Genomic DNA, 27242 nt, shown 5'->3' on the forward strand with positions numbered 1-27242 from the left:
TACCTTGTCGCTCTGCCTTATGCTACGGCCACACCAACCGCGTTGCTCGCAGTGGATACCGCGAGTACCGCGCCTAACCTGACGCTTGATCGGTGTGTGGTGGTTCAACGCTTCCACCGCGTCACCGCGCCACCGCAGCTAGATGAGTCCATGTCCATGCAAGTGAACGGAGCGTTCCCTCTTCGTCATAACTATCAAACCAAACATCCTTCACATTCACTGAGCAAAAATTATGAAATTAAAATGCACATTTCTCGCTAAAAATGTTTCCATAAACGCATTTAATGGCGTAACTATAACTATTTCCACCCAGAATAAAGAAAGATGTCGGCCGTGGCTGCGCTGGAGTCCGAGGTAGGAAACCCAAACGCCGCGTTTGGGTGCATGATAGAGTTTAGATCGGGTTAGATTAAATAATCTCTGATATAAATAACACTAATCGGGTTAAATAACTTCACATGGTGTGTCTGGTGTGTTTCCAGCATTCGTAGTGTTGATCAGCAGAGAAATAGTCCGCCAGGCTGCGTTTACGTGCGTAATTACGTGCAACTTCCGCGCCTAAAGCCCCCAACGCAACGCTTCAACGCGTGTACCGTGCCTAGACCAATGGTTCCCTATGCAAAAATGCCGATTTTCAACGCCCCTACCGCGAGCAACGCGGTTGGTGTGGCCGTACCTTTATACTTCCAACATTATGCGCTTTGGCACTCTCATTGCCCCAAAATGTCTCTGTCAAAAAGACGAAAAGTGGACACAGTGCAGAGTTTTACAAGAAAAATGGTCATCGTACTTTTTATTCACGGAAGTAAATGGGAAACCTGTGTTTGGTGTGCTCACAGCATGTTTAATTTTACAAAATTATGCCATATTTTTACCGGTCCGGCCCACTTGGGAATAGATTTTCCTCCATGTGGCCCCTAGGCTAAAATGAGTTTGACACCCCTGATCTAGATGGTCCCACAAGGCTATGGATAACCTTAAAGATCCCATGCCATGCTATTTTATGGATGCTTTAATATAGGTATTAGTGGGCCACAAACACAGTATTCAAAGACGTCCCCGAAATTCAGCCATGGTGCAGAGTTACAGCCACTCCGAACTAGTCGCACATTGAGCTTCCCCCAAACGCGCTGTTTCGGTGGGCGTGTCAAGGCAGGTCAAGGAGGGGGGTGGGGGTGTGGCCCTGAGCAGCTTGTAGCCACAGTACCATTCGCTCTGGTTACGGTGGGCGTGTCAAGGCAGGTCAAGGAGGGGGGTGGGGGTGTGGCCCTGAGCAGCTTGTAGCCACAGTACCATGCGCTGTTTACGGTGGATGTATCGCAATGGCTCGTAGAAACCGATATTATGCATAGATATCTATGTAATATAATATAATATATATTATCACCTTGCCCTGAGCAGCTTGTAGCCACGGTACCATGCGCTCAGTTTACGGTGGATGTATCGCAATGGCTCTTAGAAACCCATATATACATAGATATCTATATAATATAATATATATTATCACCTGGCCCTGAGCAGCTTGTAACCACGGTACCATGCGCTCTGTTTACGGTGGATGTATCGCAATGGCTCTTAGAAACCCATATTATACATAGATATCTATATCATATAATATATAATATATATTATCACGGCCAAAAGCTGTGTGAGCCTCCAGACGATAGGCTATTATGAATCTCAAACGACCGCGTCTTCTTCAGATTGATGTGGAAGTGGAAGAACCAGAGACGTCGGAGAACCTGACGAAGTCCTTTGTGATTCATTATATCGTCTGGAGGTGCAGACAGATTTTGGCCGTGATAATATGTATTATTTGATATAGATATCTATGTATTATATGATATTATTTAGATGTAGAGCCCCAGGACTCTAACGCAAGTGTTGTACACTTCCTTGTTATTTGGATAACCGTTCTGCTGTTGGTGTGATGGCGCATAACACGTCGGACTCTCGTCTCTGGTATTTCTACAACGAGACTCGTAGTGGGGGTTATCGCAGCCATGGTTGATAATGAATTGGGGGAAAGGAACTTTGGCTTTGACTCCCTGAAGTACATGAACCACGACATGGAGGAGAAGGGGATTGTTGGCCGCGAATGTATCCCGCTTGAGCCCTGCTTCCCACCGCCTCGGCAGCGGTCAGCGCTAATCACCGCCTCCTGAAGCCGAGGCGGTGGTCCATCGGCAGCGAGACTCCGGCGGGAGACGACCGCGGTCAACAATCCCTTGGCCATGGCTGAGATAACCCCCACTACGAGTCTCGTTGTAGAAATACCAGAGACGAGAGTCTGACGTGTTATGCGCCATCACACCAACAGCAGAACGGTTATCCAAATAACAAGGAAGTTTACAACAATTGCGTTACAGTCCTGGAGCTCTATATCTAAATAATATCATATAATACATAGATATCTATATCAAATAATACATATTATCACGGCCAAAAGCTGTGTGCACGTCCAGACGATATAATGAATCACAAAGGACTTCGTCGGGTTCTCCGACGTCTCTGGTTCTTCCACTTCCACATCAATCTGTAGTAGACAGAACCGCGCGCTGCCTGCTGCCTGCTGCCGGCGCGAGGCACCACCGCCCGGCTGCCCGCTGCCGGGCGGTGGTGCTTCGCGGCGGTGGTGCTTCGAGGCAACCGGCGGCAGGCAGCATGTCGCAGTTCATGTACTTCGATGTCGTTCTGCCATTGCATTCAAAATTCTGTAACTAGCCTGTTACTACGAACTAAGCAACTACCGTACACGTATTAGCATTTAGCACTAGCTCAATCACGACTCTTTCAGAATTCTTGTGGGTGGTTACGAACCAACCAAGTGGGCAGGGCCATGAATAATAGTTTGACAACGCTACGTCACATTGTCACCTTATCCAGATCGGCTCATTTCTTCTGCCTTTTTCTTTTCATTGCCTATTGCATTCAGCAGACAAACTGCATAGATTTCAAACTTACCACAGCTCACAAACTTATTCAGACCTATGTTATTTAACAAACAATAGGAAAAATTTGATTTGAATGGCATGGGCTCTTTAAGTAAGTAGGGCTGTTTCAGGTGTAGGGTGTTGCTCCCTCATCTCTTCTATCCGCTTTGGATAAAAGCGTCTGCTAAATGCCCTAATTGTAAATTGTTAATTATATAACAGAGCATGGACTGTTGTTAAATATACCACTGACACGGGTTATACATAAACTGACCTTTCCAGCAATAAAGTGGTGGCATGGTTATTTTTGAGAGCAGAGGGGACCACAGTACACTTTTTTTTTTGTGTGTCATAATGAAGTAAACTTTCTCTCTGCACTAACCAAGCACAACCTCCTTCTACCTCAATAATTAGGTTGTGGTTTAGCTCTCTCACACACACACAAACCCACACTTCACCACCTCTACCGTGTTCCAGGATCGATACCGGCTAGCGGGGAGGTGGTGATCACCGTGACCTTCCGTCCACTCGAATACGGAACCTCTCAGGTGACCATTCAGCTGGTCATCTCCCAGTTCAACAGCAAACCCTTCCTGTGTACGCTAATCGGGAGCTCCGCCCTTCACCTGCCCACCAGGTAAACATAACACCCTCTAATCTTATAAAAGTCTTATAAAAATCCAAAACTCTGCTTCTAACATATGCACGATTACACCAATCACTAGCTTATGTGTTGAGTATATATTGGACTATCGAGCCTTCCTAAAATATAAACAACCCTTTATCGATTTTGACTAAAAGACGGCAATAAATGGACGAATGGTTGTAAAAAATTGCAATAGCTCAGTATAAATCTCCACGGGACTTTGAGGTGCGGAGTCATCGCACACACACTTTCGGTGGACAGGGCCCAACCCCCAGTGGACAGGGCCCAACCCCCAGTGGACAGGACCCCACCCCCAGAGGACAGGACCCGACCCCCAGTAGACAGGACCCCACCCTCAGTGGACAGGGCCCAACCCCCAGTGGACAGGGCCTAACCCCCAGCAGTGGTGCCCTCGGATATTAAACCCCCTCATATTTAGGATGCGGTTCCTAGGAGAAAAGTTGGGGCCACTATCCATCAAATCAAAGGCTCTTGTGGTGCCGTTGTTATCTCTGCAACAGTTCATAATCCATGGAACGAAAAGAAGAAAATATATATGTAATATATATATATTTATTGTATTTATGTCACTAGCTGTGACAAGGATGTTTAGATATGCATCAAATGGATGTTCACAGCCTCTCCACCACCGACCCACCTCCCCCTCACTGTTCCCTGCAAACAGCGGAAAGGCAGATAGATGAGATATGCATTGCGGCAAAGATATGTGTCCTGTGGTAATAAATTATACCAAAGAAAAATAATATTCAGGTCTTGACATTAAGCTTTTTAATGTGGCCCTTTTGGCCACTTGCCAAAAGGGCAAGTTGCTGTTATATTTAATTGCCCAATAGCAAATAATACTTGACCAAAATGGAAAATCTAGGCCTATTAAGACAATTTATAAAACCAACAAGTATTTGTTGAATTATAATAATTTATTCAAATATAAAACACAACGATTATGGCTGCAAAGTTGTCAAACCAGCAAGCTTAACAGAAGAAAAACTAGGGCCTCAAAATTAATTAATATATTTTTTTGATTTTTAGTGAATATTTCAAACTATTAATTGCATCCCGATTCGCTATAATGCAAAATGATCTGCAAATAATCACCTGTAGTAAGTAACAGCCCCCCATGGCAACTACTACAGCAATCAGAATGACAAAATGTATTTTGATTGATTTGTGGTGATTTCTTGCCTGAAAAAATCCATGTGAAGTCTGTGGGGTGTAATTTGTAGATTTAAGTGCTGTTCTCGCACAGATATAGATAGCAACATGTCGTTGTGATTTTTGTCGATACGGTGTCCTCAACTGTGCTCAACATACTACACCCGTAATGTAGTGAAATTGTGTTAATGAATCCGATTGCAGGGTAGTCAAAACCGCAATCAGTTAACTTTTATCCGCTGTCCTGACGGACCCACGGAAACTTCCTTTGCCGTTTTATTTCATATCCTGGCGGCGTCTCCTTTTCAGGTGTCTTTATTTATTTATTTCCGTTAAATTTACCTGGCACTTGGCCAGTTTTCGGAGGCTGAAGGAAAATGACTCTTCTTTTTCTCCTATTCCGTATGTGGCGGTTGGCTATATGGAAGTGACTGAACATAAATTGGGTGTCAAGCAACGAAGTTGCGAGACAACCTATTGTTTTTGTATGAATTCCTATTATTATTATTATCCTTCAGTGGGAGTCAATGGCAGCCCATAGAACGCCTTGGTGAAAAGTTGTGAAATTTGGCCCACTGGTTCAGGCCAGTCCCATTAGCCCATCAAGCTAATTTCAGTAATAATATCATAACTATACTTGGTACATAGACCCATGACATCCTCATGGGGACACTCAATGAATTTGGTGATCATTGACATCTAGGGGGCGCTATAATTAACAAAGACGTGTTTTAACTCCTCTCTCTTCACGTGAGTATATTTCACACTTATTTTCAATGACTGGTGATACTGTCAGACCACCCCATATAGCTAATAAAATATTTCCCATGGCAACCTCAGAAATTTGCCGCCATATTCAAAGTTGTCACAATCTATATAACATATCCACAGGCCACAAATTATGTCCAATCATCATGAAACCTGCCATATATGATAAGACCAAGCTGAACAAATTTGCCAAACAACCTTTTCTAATTCAAAACCGTTTGGCCGTGACAGCCAATCAAACTTGACGGCAAAGCCGCCAAATAGCAAGTAAGCCTGTTCTCAGCATCTCTTTAACATATCATAGCCAAACTTGGTAAATAGACTCATGACATCATTCTGGGGACATCCAAACAATTTGGTGTCCTTCGATCTCAGGGGGATGTCAAACAGGAAGTGAGCTAATTTCTCTGCAAGGCCTTCATGCATCCAAACCAAACTTGGCTCATAGTCTTATGAGCGGATGCTTGTTTACATGTGTCTCTGTTAGGGATATTGTTCTGAATACCCTTATGTATTTGTGTCACTTGTTCATTCGGGCAGACGATAATGCGCCCTTACCACTAGGTAGGGTCATTTTTCCATTTGGTAAACATTGATGCGTACTCGCATAATGCTCTAGTTCATTCCACCAGCCGTCGTTATTACCGATTACCGAGACGGTCGTCATGTAGCCACCTAGCCGATTACGTCCGTCCGGCAGAATTAGTTTATCGAGTCCCATTATGCACCTAGCCGTTTTCGTCCGTCCGATTATCGATACGGTCGTCATGTAGCCACCTAGCCGATTATGTCCGCCCGGCAGAATTAGTTTATAGAGTCCCATTATGCTTGACACCCACATTGCTGCATGCAGCTATATTTGTTGTTATGATTCTCCTGTTTTACTGAAAACCGACGCACAGCGCTGTAGCTCCGCTCCAGCGATATAGGAGGCCGTTTATTTTTTAGGCATATTTAATGTATTTTCCAAAAAATAAACACTTGCCCGAACGGGAAACTACATGTCACATTTAAGTTGCCCGATCAGAGAGTTAACCTGCCCCGGGCAAGCAGGTAACATTAATGTCGAGGCCTGATATTGGAAAAATAATATGGAAAAACGCTTTTCAAAGCCTACAAAACTATGCAGGGATTTCAGTACGTCAGTACTACTTGAAAAAAGGGAATATATGGAAAAAGAAATGATGTCAGAGGATACCTCTAGGTAATTCCTGTTACATGACAATGAAAATAAATAGATGCTAGCAGTAGGCTGAAGGGCTATAAGGGCTATATGACTTGAATGAATGAATTAGCATGTAAAGGAGGACACAGCTCTATAGGTTATGCATTAGAACGCCAAATAACATGCTCAAAAGCTGATTTTGTGTGAGATTTAATGAATAAATTATGAATAAAAATGAATAAAGGACCTTCAAGGTCAACTGAATGTGATGTCAAACCATTCCAGTTTGACTGAAGGGTTGTCTGAGGCTTACGGCAGTGAGAATGTATTTAAAAGAATGTATTAAAATGGCGGCACAATAAGCGAGCCTACCACAAAAGGTGCTTCATCAGTGTTCTTATGAAAGGTGTCTTTGCATTTGTGAGATGCGTTATATCTATATGTATATAAACATTAGTGCTGTCAAGCGATTCAAATATTTAATCGCAATTAATCGTATTAATGTAATAGTTAACTCGCGATTAATCGTGATCAATCCCAACAATTTTTCTATTCTAAATATCCCTTGATTTCGTGCTGCTGCTAGTGTTGAGAAGGGCAGTTGGAAGAGAGACCCGCAGTGAATTCAACCTGGTCCACTTGACATCGGGTCGGCCTACCGTAAGACTTCAATAGCCCAGGCCTTTATTTGTTTCAATCACTGAACTTTCGAACAAAACTCTTGCTCAGCAAAGATGGGAAATTCTATAACATTTATTATAGAATAGAATAGAATAGAATAGAAAGCCTTTTATTGTCATTGCACGAGTGAAGTACAACGAAATTTTTAGTAAGCTTTCCCAATTGGTGCATTCGAGAAAATAAATAATATATAAATAGAACAAGAACAACAGTATACCAAATAGAAATGTAAATAATGTAAAATAAATAATAAAGTAAAATAAAGTAAAGTACAATACAGCAGTGGGAGGTTAGGGGGGGGTCAGTCAGTCGGGGGTCAGTGCATGTGTGTGTTCAGGGTGGATACAGCTTTAGGGAAGAAGCTGTCTCTGAACCGTGAAGACCTGGTTCTGATGGACCTATAGCGCCTGCCAGAGGGCATCAGGTCAAACAGGTGAAAGCCAGGGTGGGAGCTGTCCTTTATGATTCTCTCCGCTCTGCTTAGGCAGCGGGAGATGTATATGTCCTTCAGGGAGGGGAGGGGGCAGCCAGTGATCCTCTGTGCGGTGTTTACCACTCCCTGGAGTTTCTTCCGCTCTGCCTCAGTGCACTGTGAAAACCACACTGAGATACAGAACGTCAGAAGACTCTCGATGGTGGAGCGGTAGAAGGTCACCAGCAGCTTCTCTCCCACGTTGTTCCTCCTGAGCACCCAACTGAGTTATCTAAACCAGTATGAATATTCCTACCATACGCAGGCCTATACACGCACGCACGCACATGGACGTTAACGTTTCAGGGCTGTCGGGCTGATTGCTGCGGGATAACAATATTGCGTTTATAAAAGTTCCTTGCAGCGCCGTCCGGCAGCCTGAGCTGTGCGCCCGCAACCTCTCACTCAACAGATGCAACACTCACAAACTGTCAACGTCGCAACCAAGTCGATTTTGTCTAGAGGGAAGTAACTGAGCCGCCCCTCCCGAAGTTGTACAGCCCAGGTGGGCCTTGAAGTGCGATTGGTCAGAAAGACGTAACAGCTAATGACAATATTGAACTCGTGCAGGCTCGAACAGAGTGACGCAAAAACACACGCACACTTTTCAGGAGTTTTTCACCTGCTCTGTATCCTTGCTTGCCCCAAAAAGTTTGTGCGGCGTGCTTGTTGTTTTTTTTCCCAGTGTAGCTAGATCCGGTATGGTGTTGTCGTTTTCTAATGTGACGGACTAGTTGTTGGTAGACAGCCGGTGAAAAAACTACAACGTTTGCCTATCCAAAAGTGCGTCAATAGACAGATAAAAAAATGAACACTGTTAAAATTGGTTTGCATTAACGCCGGTAATAACGCGTTAAACTGACAGCACTGATAAACATATATATACTTTGTTTAATTGTTTGTTATGTCCAAACTTTTCATCTTTTTATAAAGATAATTATTAGGCCTTAAGGTCCAAGGTGGTTCATGGAGTTTTCTGACCACAGCTCCCATGAAGGCGAGATGGCTTGCGAGGCAATGTTGGCGGCTGATTACAGGACCCGGGTTATGGCTCCTGTAATCAGGAACCATGCTGTGCTTCAGGTTCCCCCCGTGCTTCAAATCAAACGCACCGCCTCCAAGAAAGCAGACAAATTGAAGGTACCACCTTGCCAAATCGGGTTGTGTTTTCTGCCTGCATACACTTATGTGATCTATGATCCCAAAAACCTTGTGGTTTTGTTGAAATGTTATCAGGAAATAATTAAATTAATGTAAGTACGGCTAACAAACGCTGTGAACTATAGAATAAAACCCTCAGTTTTCAGAAGAGCAACAGTAAAATGTCTTTATACATAAACCCAATTCAGAAAATGGTTTGGAAAACGTACGGTATCTTTGGAAAATGGCAACGCTCTCTATTAACAAAAACACCTTCTTAAATCTAGTCGTTTATGCAGTTTATTCACCTTTCACCCTGCCTCCCCCACCCCCCTCATCCTCCATCTGTCTGGTGGATCAAAGGCCGCTGTCCAGCCCCCCTCCCCTACGAACGTCTGCACCCCGGCAGGAGTGGCGAAGATGCTGATCAAAGACGGCGACAGAGTCCAATCCAGAGACCTGCGGGAAGGTCGTGGTGGCCGGGGTCATTTTCCTTTTTCCTATCCCTCTCTGTATGTCAGCTCTGTCAGTTGCCATGGTGCCAATATACAGTGGCCGTATTTTTAGACCACCAAGCTTGTCGCTGGCCTAAGTCAGGTCGTGACACAGTGGTATTTTGCACACTGTAGTCTGAAACTAGTCTGTGCATACAGAAACACACACCCACACACTCTATGAAAACAGCTTCATTATGGCACTTTCAGAGCCCAGCCCCGATATCATTCTCCAGGTATGTCCTTGTGATTTCTAGTTGATAACATCCTCATCCTCTCCCTGGTCGTAGTCATGTCCTGTGACAGCATCGTGGGTCTGAGGAGCAGACAGCTGAAGGAGGCCCTATTCATGAAGAAGGTCCGTGGCGACGTGACAGAAGAGAGGGCCAACCGCCTGAGATGGTGATAGTACTGATTGGTCTCTTCAATGCAAGACATGGCCCAGTGTGTTACATTTACATTTACATTTAGGGCATTTAGCAGACGCTTTTATACAAAGCTAAGTACATTTGTCAGAAGAGTATGAAACAATATATTGCTGTTGGTACAGTAAGGATGTTCATAGAACAACGTGCCAAGAACTATCGCCAGGTCAACCCATTCCCCGTATACAATAAAGATAGCTAGGATAAGAAGCTACACAATGCTAAGTACTATAACTAAGTACCACAAACAATAAGTGCGGACATTTAAGGCCAGGATGTACAACATACAGTGAGTAGGAGGGGTGGGAGGGGGTGGCTATTCAGAGTCTAGGTGAACTCTAGACTCTGCATTGTTGTTCTTATTAATGTTGTGCTTACTTTTGGTAACATTTATTGAGTGCACTGAGTAAGGCGTAACCTAGAAAACCTGGCAATATTTTTCTGTTCTGTAGGCAACAGCATCTGGGCAAAACCCCTGTATCTGAGAAGAGCAGGGGGCAGATACTAGAGGAGAGAGAGATCACTGTTCATCAATATACGGTAAGATTTATCCTTCAGGGTGAAAGTTATTTATGAATAGACAGTATAACAAATATCTCTTCAAAGTAAAGGTTGTTAATGAGAATACAGTAGGATTCTTCTTTCAAGGTTAAAGTAATTTCTGAACATACAGAATATTTTTTATCCTTTAGCTAAAATATAAATTCTTTAGATTAGGATTTGACATCTTTATTGTCCACACACTAGAGTCTTTTTTAGTTGGCTTCACAGACATGCATACTGTACACAGTAAACGTATGAAAAAGATATTCAGGAATGTACACTCATATTTGTTCCTTCCCTGTAAACAATCGTGCGACCACTGACACCTCATTTCTTTATGCGTCCGTGTTGGGGAGAATACAGCTTTGACAACAAGATGGGTGTTTTTCCAAATGACATCCAAACATCAAAGCTGACCCCTTGTGTACAACCTTATTCTAGGGAGTTGATCCATGGGTTGTAACAGATGTTAGGTTTCCACTACTTTCATTTCTTTCACAATGTGGCTCATCCACAGTGGCTGAACCATCAAGGCCGCCTTCAAGGGTCGATTTACTTTTACTGCAATTTGAAGTGTAGAATTGTGAGTGACCGTGTGTTTGTGTGTATGTAAGCATTTCAAATATTACTTTGTTTCTAATTGTACTATCATGGAGCTAGCGGTTGCTCACTTCCTGTTTCTCCGGCATGCAGATACAGTGGGACTCTGGGCACCAGGAAGAGAATGTGTTTGTGTGGGGGCGGCCCAGATTGTCCACCAAGAGGGTCTTGCGAGACGTCCGCCAGGTGAGGAAACATGGACACTTTGTAGTCAAGCCAAGATAAGACTCATCTACCTTTTATAGCCCCATTTCACAGAAGGATTCTCAAAGGGCTTCACAGGCCCTTCACACAACCTCAATGGGCCTTATTTATCTGGCGGCCTACTTCGTTAAAAATGCTACAAAGTAACCGGACGGCATTTTGTCTTCTTTTCTAATGGAAATAAACAGTTTTTCGTCACCAACACATGAGGTAGCAAAGTAAAGCTAAATGCTTTTTTCAGTGGTATCTATTGTAAAGTAAATGTTATTCCACAAATTATATAGAAAGTTAAACATATATAAAGGTATACATAACATAATGTCTACCCACTCTCCCAATGACTAAACTGGCGATCTGAGCCCATATTCCTGGTACTCATGTTCCTTTCTTCTTGCTGTTCGAGAGCACATCACCAAATCACTTTTGAGGGAAGATGAAACGTTAAAGTAACCCATCCATAGCGTGATGAAGCGTAGCTTAGTGTAAACCTCCACATAGTACCTCCAGCACCGTCTAGCAGTGGCTTGCATGCTTTGCGCCTGGTTAAACAGCTTGTCCTCTGTTGCAATGTGCTTGCTACACGCCACCTAGGTGACTTCTCTTGGCTCCTCCAAACAGGACGCAGGATGGTGATGTTGGATAATTGTAAGGTTTGGTGATACTGATAATGGTACATGGCCTGGTGATCCATGTTGCAATATAGTTGATTTACCCGAGTGTGAATAGCCTTGTTGTAGTCAGGGTTGTGGGACTGTGTTCGAATGCCGATATCTGCAGTCCATACACTGATTGGGTATTTTTGAGCAGCCTTGAGCTTCATGACTCGACAGCAATAGCAAAGTCCACCTAAACCTTGTGATGACCTCCGTATTTTGTACTCCGTACTCAACCGTTGATGTTGAGTACCAAAACATTTTTGACACTGCCCCTTAGATATGTGTAGAATATATTTCTTGGCGTGGCTGTCCCATCCCCCAGGCGGGATTGAACTCGCGATTAGGCAGGTGTTGATTCCGCTCTCTTAGGAAGCTACGAGGGGTGGTAGAAGGCAGTCTGCAGGGACTTCCACACACTCATATATAATAAATCAACGAGTATTTGTGATGTTCTCATTTCTCAATATCAACACTCAAACACAGGCTGTGGTGGGGGCCCCGTGCTTCACATTCTACTGCGGCCCCGAGCTGCTGGTCAGCCTCCGGGCTCTGAGACTCTTCCAGCAGGCCGCACGCAAGGTACACACACACACACACACACACACACACACACACACACACACACACACACACACACACACACACACACACACACACACACACACACACACACACATTAATCATGCAGAGTATATATGTGAATATATAGTTCATCATGTCCAGCTCCATATGCCAGTCTTATGCATTTTATTCCCCTAACTATGAACTGAACTCACTCAAATCACACAGTTATAGAGGTACCATGTTATATAGTTTGTGTGTCTGTGTATTGGGTTTCAATATATGTATCTAAACTGCTAGTCAAGTGCAGTCTAAAGTTAAAAAAAGCATTGAGGTTTACAGTTTTTTCCTATCGTTTTCGGTCATGTACCCATACTATGGTCACTTTTCCCTATCACTTAACACAGTGGGCTTTAGAGACACACACCTCTGCATATCTGTTAACCTTTGGTGCAAAATGCACTACAACAACCACACCACAAACAATGCTGCCATAACTTAACACATGTTTCCTCTCAGAACACTATGACCTAAAAAACACTAACATCTTGAAGCATTGCCAATTGCATATATAAAATGTTGCTGTGTCCTCCAGTTTGGCATAGATTTCCTGTAGTGTTGCATTGAAAAAAAGAGAAAAAACACAGACAAACACTTCTTTGGACTACAGTAATAAAGTTTGTAATATTACAGTATGACAATCCAAGCCAAGTATCTGCTGACAGTGTTCATATGTCGGTTTACCTCCCACAAAAGATGTCACAATTGACATCTCGCAATTGAGTGTGGTAAATGTACTGTAATTGTAAATACAGTAAATACTGTAAGTGTTTTATGAGAAACTGAGAATAACAATTTTCAGTTTTTGTAATGCAAATTACATACAGTAAGTACGTAATATATGATCCAGAAACAAATCACAAACACAACAGTTTTTTTCACTGTGCTTTACTTTTTGGAGATTTTGTCACAGTGCAAGTGTTACACAAAACAGAAAATACATTACAAAGTCAAAAAATGTGTTCTAACAAAAAATGCAATGCACAAAACCTGCACATACTGTATATTACAGTAGCCCAACAGTGGCGCAGAATTGGGCTAATCCCTCCTATCCTCCGCATATGACCACCAGGTGTTTTGCATTGCAAAACGTATCCTCTGTGTTTTGTACAGATCATTGTATGTAGTGTTGCTTTTACGTAAAAAAAAGTAATTCCATGCCAATTCACCAAGAACTATGGTGCACAGGGGGAAAAAAATCTAAATTACTTTAAAATAAACTAAATAAACTATAAACTAAATATTTTTTCTTATTCAAACATATAACTTCATTTGTCTGTCCAAATGCAGCATCTTTCCATCTACAGTGATCTAAATTACTGTTAGGTTTTGAACAGAAAGTTCACTGTTTTGAACAGAGTATCTAAACATTGGTAAAATATGCTGTAGTTCCACAGCGTTTTGCCGGTAGTGAACATTGACTGGGGCAGGTATCCATGAAATTTGGAAGAAGGCGTCATTGCCAGCATTTGTATCTTAGCATAGGGGCAAGTAACCACAGTTTGGTTCACATGGTCTACTGGTATGCTCACTGTGTGAAGTGTTTAGGGAATGTGAACATGGTTTAGGTAAATTGCCTAAAACGATAGGAAAAAACTGTAAGCAGTACTGTAAAGCCGGCCACACACGGGCGCCGAAGCTCCGCGGTGCGCATTTCACACGCGTCAATTGCCACCCCTAGCACCAACAAGAAGCGCTGCAGCACCGTTGTGATATGTTTTGAAAGTATAGGCTACAATAACGTTATACAAGTTGTTTTATGACTGCATATATGGCCCTGATGCCCATGATTCTCTGTTTGTGCTTACAATGATAGTCACATTAATTCATAGATACCGTATGTACTGTCGGGCCCTTTGTTTATGGTTTAGTCACTTTACACACTTTATTTACTTTCATTGCTCATTCTTTTTGCATTGTGGAATAATTAATCTAGTGCATGAACAATCTCAATATGTATAGGACCTTGTATCTAGCCGGGATATACCAAACTGCTTTAAAAAAGCGCTTTTTCTGGGGCGGCGACGCTAGGGAATAGAACAGTGGCATGAAGGATAGTGGGGCGGCGCGAAATAAAGCAGGTGTTCTTTTTGACGCACCGCTTTGGCGCCGGTGTGTGTTGGGCTTCAGTGCATGGATTCTATTCCATTTAACAACTTTAAGGCATTCTTTAGCATTCCACCGCTGGGTGGGATCCTTCTACGCTAAACTAAGCTATACCAACTAACGTATCTCAGATGGCCGGATCACCTGTTGTGTGTAAAACAAAATACAACAAAAGGAAAAAGTGATACAAAAATGCAATATAGTTGAAGCATGCATTTTGAACATTGCGAGCATTGGCCCGCTGGGAATCAAATCCATACGAATGTCTTTTGGATTTGGCTGTTGGAACATCATCTCACAGACCCCCTTGTTCTTGGGGTTTGAAATTATGTCCAAATTATGGAGTACCTTTTTGCCCTTTTCCTTAGGTTGATGATCAAATTATTAATTATTATTATATAATTATTATTATTAGGGGTCAGTGGTAGCCTAGTAGGCCTAGTGTTAGAATAATGTATACTTTGAATATTGGTGAATGTTTCTACCAGGTCGTAGAAATGGTTCTGTCCAGTAGTTTCAATAAATAATCCAGTAATTTAACATTTTATCCGTGACCAAGTAACATCACAAATTACTTACGACTAACGAATTGTCCACAGGGCTGGTTATGGAGCTTTAAAGGAAAGTAGACAAAGCCTTTGAGGACGTGTAGAATCTATTAGAATCTGTGGATTGAAGCTTTATTGGTGCAGCGCCATCATATGCACACTTTTAGAGGCGGACATCTGCCTTTGTCTGCGAAAGTAACGCAAAAGTAGTGTAATAAGTAATATTACGAGGTACCAGATTCATAGTCATACTGTAACTGATCGTATTACTTTAAAATTAAAGCAAACAGTAGTGAATAATATGTTACATTTTGAAGTTACTTCCCCACCACATGGGTACCCTGTAGCTGAAGAACATCTTTCCTTCCTGGCGCTTGCATTCAGGTTGTGATCCGATGCCGCATGAACCACCGGCTGGCTTGTCTCAGGAAAACGAAGAAGCCATCACGCAAAAACCAAGAACACGGTTTTTATTTTCTTGTTCATTAATTTATCCTCATATTATTATTTTTTTCGTTTACGGATTTCCCAGAATCTTGGAATTCATGATATGCTTCCCCTTCCACCTTCTTGCACTGCCAGGAGTACAGAATCTTGTCCTATTTTTATTTTATTCCTTCAGGTTCGTTTCGAGTTCAGTCAGTCCTGATGGGGTTTGCCTCTGCGTAACGACTGTGGCGCTCTTTACAGTGTTTGTGTTTTGTTTAAAGCGCGTCATCTGAAACATTAGTGGCGCTATTTATGCAAGGGAGGCCGCGTTAATGTAGACCCATTATCTCACATTTTATCACAGTAAACATACCACTTGGCTCGCATTACTTATTGTCTGTAAATATGTCCTTAATATGTCTCTTTATTTTGTATTTTTTCCAATTTTAAGTAAAGGGAAATAAGAAAGCGGAAGGTCTGATCTCGCCAGACAAAATATTTCCGTTGTCCTTTCCTGTTTGTGTCAACATGGCCGGCCATCTGGTGGGTAACAACACTCAGCTCTACTAACATTCAATTATAAAAATATCCCAAATGATTTATAATATATTTTTATGAGAGTAGCAGTTGACAGTGGTATATTGTTTAGCCGGAAGCTTACTGCCTCAACATTTGGATGTTGCCTTCCTACACTGTCGCTTTTTGGCTAGACAGATATGGTCCCCGCCTCTTGCCCTTGATTGGATATTGGGGACAAGGCTTCAACAGTTGAGTAGAGGATGTGTCACTCAAGACCACTTCGGACTCTTCTCACACTAATATTAACAGCATATAACATGATTTTAATAAAATTGAAATTGTATCTCGTGCTGCTTTAATAAATAAATTAACTGATAAATGAATGATCTATTCTAAAACATGACCCTCAAGATTAAGGACTGAGCTCTGTCCTGCATACTGAAAAGAGGGAGATTTCTACCCAGCCATGAGGTATAATTACTGATGATGTGCTATTAGCACTCCCGATGTATAAAAAAAAAAAAAAAAATATATATATAATATATGCACAGCCTAATGATAGAGCCGTCTCTGCTGTTTTAGTAGAAAGAGTGGGTTCCCATGCTAAGAGCCGTCTCTGTTGTTATAGTCTAGTAGAAAGAGGGGGTCCCCTTGCATCCGATGGATTCTGAATGAAACCTGTTTGATTGCAACCCTGCAAACATTAATATTTGGATTTTCCAATCATAAAACATTTCAGAATGTGTTTTTCCTTGTAGTAATATTTGGCTGGAGCTTTAAAGATAAAGTCAGGAGAATGAAGCATTAGGGCCTGGCGTACCCCAAAATGAAGCAATACGACCTGGCGTACCCCAAAATTAAGCATTAAGGCCTAGCGTACCACAAAATAATGCATTAAAGCTAGTGTACCACAAAATGAAGCATTAAGGCCTAGCGTAGCACAAGATGAAGCATTAATGCCTAGCGTACCCCAAAATTAAGCATTAAGGCCTAGCGTACCGCAAAAGTACACATTAAGGCCTAGCGTATGCTTAATGAACCATTAAGGCCTAACGTAACACAAAATGAAGCATTGAGGCCTAGCGTACCCCACGATGATGATATGTGACTGTAAAAGTAAAAAAAATACAATATAACAAATTTTACCGAATCATTTTCAGGATACAATTGGATTCAGATGGTTCTCTTGGGGATCCATCATGTACACCAAGTATATCACAAGTATTAAAACATTTACACCCATAGGGGTGACCGGGAATCATAACTTTCTAATGTCCTCAATTCCTCTTAACGTAAACCATCTAGAAGTCAGGAGGTCACTGGTTAAATCCTTAATTTAAGTAGCAACTGTCGAGTGGAAAAACATGTTGTGTAAGTTCACACTGTGTGTGTGTGTGTATGGGTGGGTTTGCATGTGTGTGTGTGTGTGTGTGTGTGTGTGTGTGTGTGTGTGTGTGTGTGTGTGTGTGTGTGTGTGTGTGTGTGTGTGTGTGAAATGGGCTTTCTCCTCTTCTCAGTCCCTCAGCGATTTGACCACAGTGGCAGTGGGACTGGTTGACACCTCCATGGCAACGCATGTTCCTCTCTTCCAGCTTCAAGTAAGTGCGCACACATACACACACACGCCCAAACACACACACACACACACACTGTACACACAAACACATATTCCACACATGCACCCCTTGGGCTCTGGTTTTCATGCAAGAAACCAGAAACACAGTGCAGAGTTCCCCTGCACTGTGAGGTATAATTGTGCAGACTGATTAATGAGAGATCTTTTCTCATAGCTCAAAGGAAGAGGTTATACATATATTATATAAAATGTATACATGCATCAACTTTTTTCTTGCTCAAGGACCCTTCGACCAAAGGGGCAGAGGAAGAATCTCGCAACTCCCTAATGGCGCAATTCCACTGGAGGGTGTGGTTCGGTTCGTTTCGCAAAGGTGCGGCGCGGTTCGCGTTTCCACCGCCAAAAATGGGGGTGACCCGGACTGAGACGTACTGAGCCGTACTCGTTTCGCACTTGTCTCCAGTACTCCTCCGTTGGGGAACTGAGATACCTGAAAGGGTGCCGGCAAGTTCGAACTACACGTACCCTCCGTTGATTGGTCGACAGAATCGTCACTTCCGCGTGGCATGGGGATAAAAACAAACAAACAGTACACGTGAGGTATTATTCTGGACAATGGACATTTTGCGCAAAGCTTTAGCTTGGGCGAACAAGGAGGTGGAGACATTCCGAGACTGTTGCTGGACGACTTCTATGGTAGCTCTTGGTTTAATGTGTTGCGTTCCTCTTTTCAATTGTTTTTATTGAGCAGGCTACACTGTGTCGCGCGGCTATGATGTCACAATGTTTAGGTAGCTGCCGCGGCGATCGACATCCGGCCTACCATAAGGGTACTGTCGGTGGTAGAAACACAACCTCGGAACTGAGCTGTGCTAAATTGCCCCCTCCCTACCAGACCGAGGCAAACCAAACCGAACCACACCCTCCGGTGGAAATGCGCCACAGGCCACGGTTGCTCTTAATGTTTCTGCCGTGACGTAATGACAGTGATATGACTCAGGATGAGGAGATGGATTGAATTTGGAGAAATTAATTTACAGCGGAGAGATGTATGGCCCAAACCAAATAATAATCTATGACCAAATTGAAATAATAATTTGAGACCAAACCACTATCTTCCTTCCAAAACTCCTGATGTAATGGGGTGTGTGGGTGTGTGTGTGTGTGTGTGTGTGTGTGTGTGTGTGTGTGTGTGTGTGTGTGTGTGTGTGTGTGTGTGTGTGTGTGTGTGTGTGTGTGTGTGTGTGTGTGTGTGCCCAGGTTCCCCATCACTTTAAGGTGATGGGCTACAGCCCCCCACTGTCCTGGGAGGCTTTCAACAGCTACGTCCCTCCGACTCTGACCAGGCCACTTCGTTCCGGAGCACTGGTAACTATGACGCCCACAACATGCGGCCAACACACAACACACATGTTGGAGCCACTTTGGCTTTGGTTGAGGCATATTATCCAGTACTCAGTGTTTCCGCTAGAAGAAATTGGTGCCGGTCATATGACCGGGAAGGTTTCATTTTACCGGTCAAATTGGAAAAAAAATCGGTCGGATATAATATCCGTGTTTATTGCACTTAAAAAATTTGATAGGCAGGCTATATAAAGAATAAAATCATCAAGGCATGTCGATTATAGCCTGGTGTTTTAATTAAAAGGTTGGCAGGTGACAGAACAATTAAACATTGCATTTTAAAGTGCAGACGAACAAAAATTATTTAGGTCTATAATGCAAGGCAAGGCATAAATAATAATAGCCTAAAACAATACAAAGTAGGCTACCTACAGTAAAACAAACTGGCGCGTAACATTATAAAATGCAGACTGTAATGAAAATAATTACGCTACAGTGTAACAAGAGACGGGAGTATTTTAAAGTGGATAAGAAACAGTGAATTGCCGGCCGCGACTTGAACTAGGCAGCATAAAATAAATAAAAAATATATTTTACTTCTTTTGATATTTGGCAGCTGTGAAGCGTGCCGCTGCTGAATTAAAGTCAAATGTATCTAGTGTGTCTCTGCTGCTTGCAATGCGCATAAGCCTTGTGACTCTTCCTTCCCCAAGGCGGCTTCGCTGAGCAGTCTTTATGCGGTTCTGCAGGGAGAAGCCTCTCTCCGCTGGCACACTGGAGACGGGGATAACACAGGCTACCTTGCCAGTTTGACCCACTCTGGGAAGATTTCCGCGTAATCTCTTATGAGCATCTCGCAGGCCGATGAAAAATGCAAGCCCCCGTAACTGCGGAGGGCTGTCATCATTGGGATGGCATCTCGCTTCGCGCTTGCGGCATCGATGAATGTGGTGGCTGTGGCCGAATCGTCCTCGCTTGCAATTTCTTGGCCAAAATGACCCAGCATGGTTTGGATGGCTGGTTCTGCATACTCCCGAAGTGCTGAGGGAACGGAGGGACAATCAGTCTGTGCTTTTTATTTTTAGCCAATAAACAACTAATTATTCCTTGGTTATTCCTCTGTGTCTCCAACGTTCATGTAACACTGTACACATCAGTTTTGTTAGGCCTACATTAGCCTACTGTCTCACTTTTCATTATTGTCTGTCAGCAGCCTATTATGGCAACACAGACGATTTTTACCACAATTTGACGGTTACAGCATGGCCTAAAGAACCCATTAAACTCACAACATTTGCGTATCAGACTAGTATTTAGCGGAGGCCTATAGCTCTCGAGTGCCCTTATAATTTGCATTATGGCTCTTATTAGGCTATTGTTAGGCCTGTATTATTAGTAGTAGGCCTATTGGTCCTATTATTATTATTGACCAGAATATGCGAGCATTGGTCATTTAAAAATAATATTCTATTTAACTTAGGCTATATGTTTTACATCATACGTAATCAAATAGGCTAGCCTATAGGCCTACTTACCAGCTGTCTGTGGGTATCGGGAGGGATTAAGAAGGACGTCGAAGCAGTTAAGCAGATCCAGGGAATCGTCAGGGAAACGGGCGTGTAAAGCATCGATCAGGTGTTGAATGTATCTTGTTCAGGCATTTTTGAAGGCTTGAACGGACCGGTCGCCTGCATGGGTCACTTGAATGCCTTTGTACATGCCTTCTTGGAAATCCGTTTGGTACCTCTGTTCTTCTGGACCGGGTGCATCTCGTAGATGTGTGAGGGCCGAGACGGATGCTTGAACCATTGGTCGGATTGTGGCCAGATTTACATCCTCTTTCTGGAAAACCAAATTCAGTTTGGTCATCACGGGGAGAACATCAGCCAGTGTGTGCGTCAAGGCGATGAAGCTGTATGGCTGGATTTGTCCCAGGAGGCCTTGGGCTTGTGCATTTCCTCCCACAGCTTCTTCATTTAGCTCCATCACCAAAGCAGGCCAGTTCTTTTTAATACTCTCCACTGCCCTATGCAATGACAGCCAGCGGACCGCGCATGGCTGCTTCAGACTCGTCATGTCCTCTTCGCTCAGAGTTGCTGTTAATTGACGGAGGCGATTGGTCCTGCTAGCTGAGTGTTTGTAGAATGAGTACACAGCGGAAATTGTGCGCTTGTAGGCTCCTACTCGGTCCACAGCTTTAGCGGCATCTATCGCGGCCAGCGCAGTACGATGGGCAACACAGTGCACCTGGATGGAAAACGCACTCTCTTTTTTCAGGAGAGCGCCAACTCCAGCATGCCTCCCCATCATTACGCTGGCTCCATCCGAGCCCAGTCCGATTACGCGGGACAGCTCCACATTCCTGCAGCGGAGAATCTCCGCTACTTTATCAAAAATACACTGTGCCGTCCCGGAGTGTACGTCGTAGTTTCCCACAAAGCACGTCTCCACTCTTCCACTCACTTGCAATCTTACATACAGTATCAACTTTTTGTCAACCGTTATGTTGACGGTCTCATCAATTATGATCCCGATGTAATCACTGGCTCGTATTTTCTCATCCAATCCCTTCAACACCACATCCTCGAGAGCCATTTCCATGTCACAGATGGATTCGCTGTGCCGGTAAAGCCCCTCAGATGTGGTGAAATCCGGGGCCTGAACTGCTCTCAGAAGTTCTGTCATCCCCACATACTGATGACCCGGGATTTCGTGTTTGGCCATGTGAAACACAACTTTCATCTGCGAGCACAACTTTTTTTTGGAGGAGTCGGTGGCTTTCTCACATTGGCCTTTCATGGCCATTTGCAGCTGTTTTAGGTTGGCAGCCGAAATGTGATCATTGCACTGACTGTGCTCTGTTAAACTTGAGAATCGCATATTTGCGGACCCCCGAGTGAAGCCATTCTTCCTCCCTGATTTTCGCACTGAGCGCAAACAGCCTCTCCTCATCCTCTACAATATCGCACCTCACCCAGGGGAACTTCTCTTTCCAGTCCCGGCCTGAACGCCCGCGTTTTCCTCCTCTTTTCTGCTGGAGCCACAGGCACAGCAGCCGCCTCTTCTGACACAGGTGGAGGTGTGTGTGTGACGTCAGACCCGCCGCTGCTGCTACTTGGTTTGAAGAAGTGGGTGATCATATTTTGATTCGCCATGTTTAATAGATACCGGTAGCCTACTCCGCAACAAAGCTTGCCAACGGCTTTCGCTAGATTGCCGCCGTTTAGTTCATAAACCTACGGTATTCTATAGCGATCAATTTGAGCGTGTGCACGAAATGTAACAACTTATTTATTTTATCACACAGGCTACGCTACAATCAAAACCCTCATTGTTTTACATTAATTGGCTAAACAAATTACCACTGTAGCATATTTAAACACAATTCAAATTAACACATTCAAAAGTATTTCGGCTCAATTTAAAAGGTTGAATCTCCTCGTGACTGAATGCGCTTTTTTCTGATGTTACGGCTCTCAGCTGTGCCAGAGCGTTCACAGTTGCTATGGAAACCACCTAGCGTCGCAGCGCGTTGCAGCCAGTGTGAACGGCCCAGTTTTAGAACGTCGCAGCCCGTCTCGTCGCAAGGAGTTGCAAGTTGCAAGCCGTTGCAAGGTGAATCTTTGGTCTGAACTGGGCTTTATTTCCAATCGGTCATTCTGACCGGAGACATTTGGAATTTTCGGTCCTCCTCATTTTTTTCCGGTCAACGGGAACTCAGCCAGTACTACACCTCTTCCATTTGGCTGTTTGAAAGTACTACTCTTGAACCGACTTTGCCGACAATGGTGCCATTTTGAGCATTTCTAGTTGCTGGTCTTGCATTTAGTTCTGGTTGGCATTTTGTCTTACATTTTGTCGTAACTTTTATGTTCTGTCACTAATTCTGCATTCATCCATCATCCATCTTCCATCCACCCATCTATCCATCCATCCATCCATCCATCCATCCATCCATCCATCCATCCATACCATCCATCCATCCATCCATCATCCATGCATCAACCCATCCATCAATCAATCTATCCATCCATCCATCCATCCACCTATCCATCCATACACCCATCATCCATCCATCCATCCACCCATCCCTCCATTCATCCATCCATTCACCCACCCATCAATCCACCTATCCATCATGCCATTCCTTGCCTCCTAACTGCTCCGATCGCCCCCTCCAGGATAAGCTGTTACCAGAGTTGCTGAAAGCCCAGCAGGCTACTGGCTCAGTGAGGAGGGAGGGTCCAGGAGAGGCGGAGGACCAAGAAGAGGAGCTCAGGGGGGGGGGGGACCGGGTTGCAGAGGCAATCCTTCAGCCAGGCCCTGCTCAACCCACACGGATATTTGTATGTTTTTATCCATCCATCAAAAGAGTACCAAGCAACACCATCTAAAAAAAAAAACACTTCCACGAAAAAAGCTTTCTGATAATAAATCGGAGCATATGTTCTTACCACAGTATAATACATTATATCGTAATATATTGGGTAGATTGAGTGTCACAGTGTCAGGGTGGTCAGTGCTGCTGCCTTTCAGTGACTAGGTACTGGGTTCGAACCACGGAGGGGGGTTCTTTCTATTTGGAGTTTGTTTGCTCTCCTGGTGATCACGTGGGTTACCTCCCACACCACGAAACATGACAGTCCACGTTCCTGACCTGCGCCTAACCAGGACAGGGCACTACGACTTGAGCTGGTTCAGCACTGTGAGCCAGGCAGCTGACTGGTCCTAGCTCCTAGTGTAGCCAAATGCAGAGAAGGTCATTCCTCCATTGGTATTCATAAAGTATCTCACGTGTCTATCGCTCTGCCTTTAGAATCCTGCGCCAGATCGGCAGATCTACAACCCATCCCTCAATATCTGGAGACCAGCGCAGAGCTCCACCTCTGTCCTCTGCCCAGGTACCCTGCATCCAGAAACTGGAGAAGGCACAAACATCATTATCCACAGAACAGTCTTAGAAGAAGAACTCCAAAAAAAAAGAAAATAAGAAGTAGTCAGAGCTTCTATTTTAAGTGTAATTCCGGCGAAAATTTAACCCAGGGTATTTTTTCGTCATGAAAACCCATAAAATAAGCCCTCCGGGCCATTTTTTTCGTTGATAATCGAGTATAGAGCTTGCCTTAAGTTGCCGGAGCAATGCAACAGCCCAAATTGCTTCCATGTTATTGGCTTGGGGCAGAGGGGAACGCTTTCAAATCTGCGTTTTTTAACCACTAATATTGCTCAAAATAGCACCAAACCTCTGCAGTAGCATGATTAGGGTCCCTTCACATATAAAAAAAGCATCAACAACTTAGTTAGCGTACCGGGAGCTTATTGCTGTTTTCCAAGTCTGTGCCTTACCGGTAGGTCCATGTTTCCAGGGAGTCCACACAAGTCGATTACCGGCTACCGTAAATAATATAATAGAGGCGCCAACAAATGTAACTTAAAAATCTCCCCTCTTGATTTCTCGGCTGTTCTAAATTTTTGGCGCCTATTATTTACGGTAGCCGGTAATCGACTTGTGTGGACTTCCTGGAAACATTGACCTACCGACTGGTAAAGCACAGACTTGGAAAACAGTCTTTTTTAATAAAACCCCGGTCCACGCCGATTTTGAAGAGTTCGCTGTGCCTCTAACCCAGTGGTTCTCAACCTTTTTCGAGCAAACGCCCCCGGACCTTACCCTGATCCTCTGGAGCCCCCCTCCCCCCTCCCAATAAAATAAAATAAGTAAACTAACAACCCCACTTACACAGACATGGGGGACTCGAGTCACATGACGATTTGCGACTCGAGTCAGACTCGAGTCGCAAATTTGAGGACTTGAGACTTGCTTGATTAACACTGATAAAAGACTTGACTTGACTTTGACTTGGTCTTCATGACTTGAGACTTGACTTAGACTTGAGACAGATGACTCGAAAGGACTTTTTTAAAGTTAGATTAAAGGTTGGATATGGGATTTGCGATACGGCAGCAGATTTTGAAAACACACAACTCAAATGGTCCTACCCCTCTCCCTCAACGCTGACTCTGACTCCAGCCATTCCAAGTACATGGACGCGCAATCACGCACGAGCGCAAACACAGATGCGGGAGAGTGAGCCAGGCTAGCTAGGTTGGAGTTTAGGGTTGTCTTCTAGTGCTAGGTCCAAATGTGGATTAGCTAGTTAGCTAGCTCCAGTAGCTACCGCAGGATAACAACAAATAGAAGCTTGCTCTGGGTCACTAGCGTTGAGTATGTGCACGTGCACGAAGGGGTCACTCGTGGGGAGCGGGGGAGGGGGAGTGCAGTATGACCGTTTGATTGACGTAATTACTGTCCAATGCCACTCGGTGGTTCTGAAAATCATTGGCTGGAGATTTTCGAGCCCTGCCCGTTCCACAGATGATTGACTCGTTTAATTTTCATCTCAGTAGGCTACTTCTAAATCAGTGGCTGTAAGTGGGTTATGATAAGGATTTCAAGTAATTGTCAAGTAAAATTACACCGTCAGAGCCAGAGCGTCAGACTGGGCTCAGCATACCGCGTTCATGTTCCAGAGGGTTCATGTTCCAGTCCCCAAATTCAGTTGAACCACTACCTGGACATTTGTGATGGACGGAGCTGCCCTCAGTTTTGGGGTCATGAACAGGCGCACCCTCCCCTCTTTGTTCAAGGTCCTGGTAAGAGTTATGGCAGTCCCTGCATCAAGTGCACCTGTTGAACGTGTGTTCATCCATGGTGCGGTGATAATGTGACCCAATCATTCACAACTCAGTGACAAAGTACTGTCAAATATTTTTTTTTGCTAATGCAATGCATTGTAAGTCGATGTATGTTGCGAGGCAGCAAGAATAATACCAGCTTTCAGGCTTGTGTATTACTATTTCCCCTTCCTACAGTATGTGTATGTGATATTACTTTTGAAATATTCTTTTTTTTCATGTCTGATGCCATGTGTTGCAAATAATATTCTACAACATCTAGGGAGATTGAGTGATTGACTAGAGATTCGATTTGATTTTGTTCATAGGTTGGAGGTAATGATCATATAAACATTTTCAAACTATTCACATAATGGTTTTGGAATGTTTTGAATAGTTTGAGATATTGTTAAGCTTAAGACATTGTTATTGTTAATGTTGAAATAAAACTCAACTTATGAACCACTCTCTTTACCGATTTTTAAATGTGGAAACTGGGTTAGATCATCAGATTTTTGGATGACTTGACTTGTGACTTGCTTGACCTGAGCAATGACTTGACTTGTGACTTGCTTGTTTCTCACCACAGTGACTTGGGACTTGCTTGAGACTTGAAGGTTATGACTTGAGACTTGCTTGTGACTTGCACATGAGTGACTTACCCCCACCTCTGCCAATTACACTTTTGTTATATTGCTTAAAGGTGTCATGCATTTTTTCTTGGCTTTTGCGGTGGTCACTTATAGTAATGAATGCCCTCTGATTCGGTTTTAGTGAAAAATATATAAATAAATATTGAAGAATATTCATGACATGCATTGTCCTTCACAGGAGAGAGAGGAGAGAGAGAGAGAGAGAGAGGAGAGAGAGAGAGAGAGAGAGAGAAGGAGAGAGGAGAGAGAGAGAGAGAGAGAGAGGATTGAACATTCATTCACCGTGACCGCAGCCCGGGCACTACCGCGATTCCCGCCGTGCCCCGTGAACGAATGAATGAATGGCCCGGGAACCGCGGGCACTGTGAGCGCGGAGTCGGGCGTGTGTAGGACCGGACCGCGCTGCCTGTATGACCACTGTTACACTGCGCATAGACAGTAAAAAATTTGCTGAGACGGTAGAGGGGTTAGAAACCAATAAATGAAATAGGCTATTTATTTCAGGTAGCCTATTTTTTCACCCAAAAAATACAATGAATGAAAACAATAATCACGTTCCCAGCTCCCCCCCTATGTTGTGCGAACGCCCCCCAGGGGGCGGTACCGCCCCGTTAAGACACCATGCTCTAACCCAGGGGTCACCATGGCGCCCGCAAGGACCACATGAGGCGCCCGCGGGCACTGTTCTAAAACAGCACTACTCATTCTTGAACAACTCTTTCCCACCTTTTTTAAGTCATTGTTGATAATTATTGTGAGAAATCATTAACATGACTTAATTAATTAACATGTCTTCACATAGATAGAGTATCATTAATCATTAATACTAATATATAACTAAAGGCAAACTGAGCAAATTTGTTATTTCAGA

At 43.7% G+C, this 27242-nt stretch overlaps 1 protein-coding gene across 1 annotated transcript in view; it reads left to right on the top strand.

Annotated features, from left to right (window-relative positions):
- cfap221 (cilia and flagella associated protein 221) overlaps positions 1-27242 on the top strand; it is a 180193-nt gene that overhangs the window by 11985 nt on the left and 140966 nt on the right. The window contains exons 8-18 of the mRNA XM_056588744.1: positions 3411-3570; positions 8825-8978; positions 9342-9447; positions 9763-9874; positions 10350-10437; positions 11134-11226; positions 12384-12479; positions 15560-15641; positions 16056-16147; positions 17641-17721; positions 18960-19067. Of these exons, the coding sequence (XP_056444719.1) occupies positions 3411-3570; positions 8825-8978; positions 9342-9447; positions 9763-9874; positions 10350-10437; positions 11134-11226; positions 12384-12479; positions 15560-15641; positions 16056-16147; positions 17641-17721; positions 18960-19067 (1172 nt within the window). The remainder of the gene's footprint in view (positions 1-3410; positions 3571-8824; positions 8979-9341; positions 9448-9762; positions 9875-10349; positions 10438-11133; positions 11227-12383; positions 12480-15559; positions 15642-16055; positions 16148-17640; positions 17722-18959; positions 19068-27242) is intronic.

The sequence above is a fragment of the Gadus chalcogrammus genome, chromosome 4, assembly GCF_026213295.1.
Source record: "Gadus chalcogrammus isolate NIFS_2021 chromosome 4, NIFS_Gcha_1.0, whole genome shotgun sequence".
NCBI lineage: Eukaryota > Metazoa > Chordata > Actinopteri > Gadiformes > Gadidae > Gadus > Gadus chalcogrammus.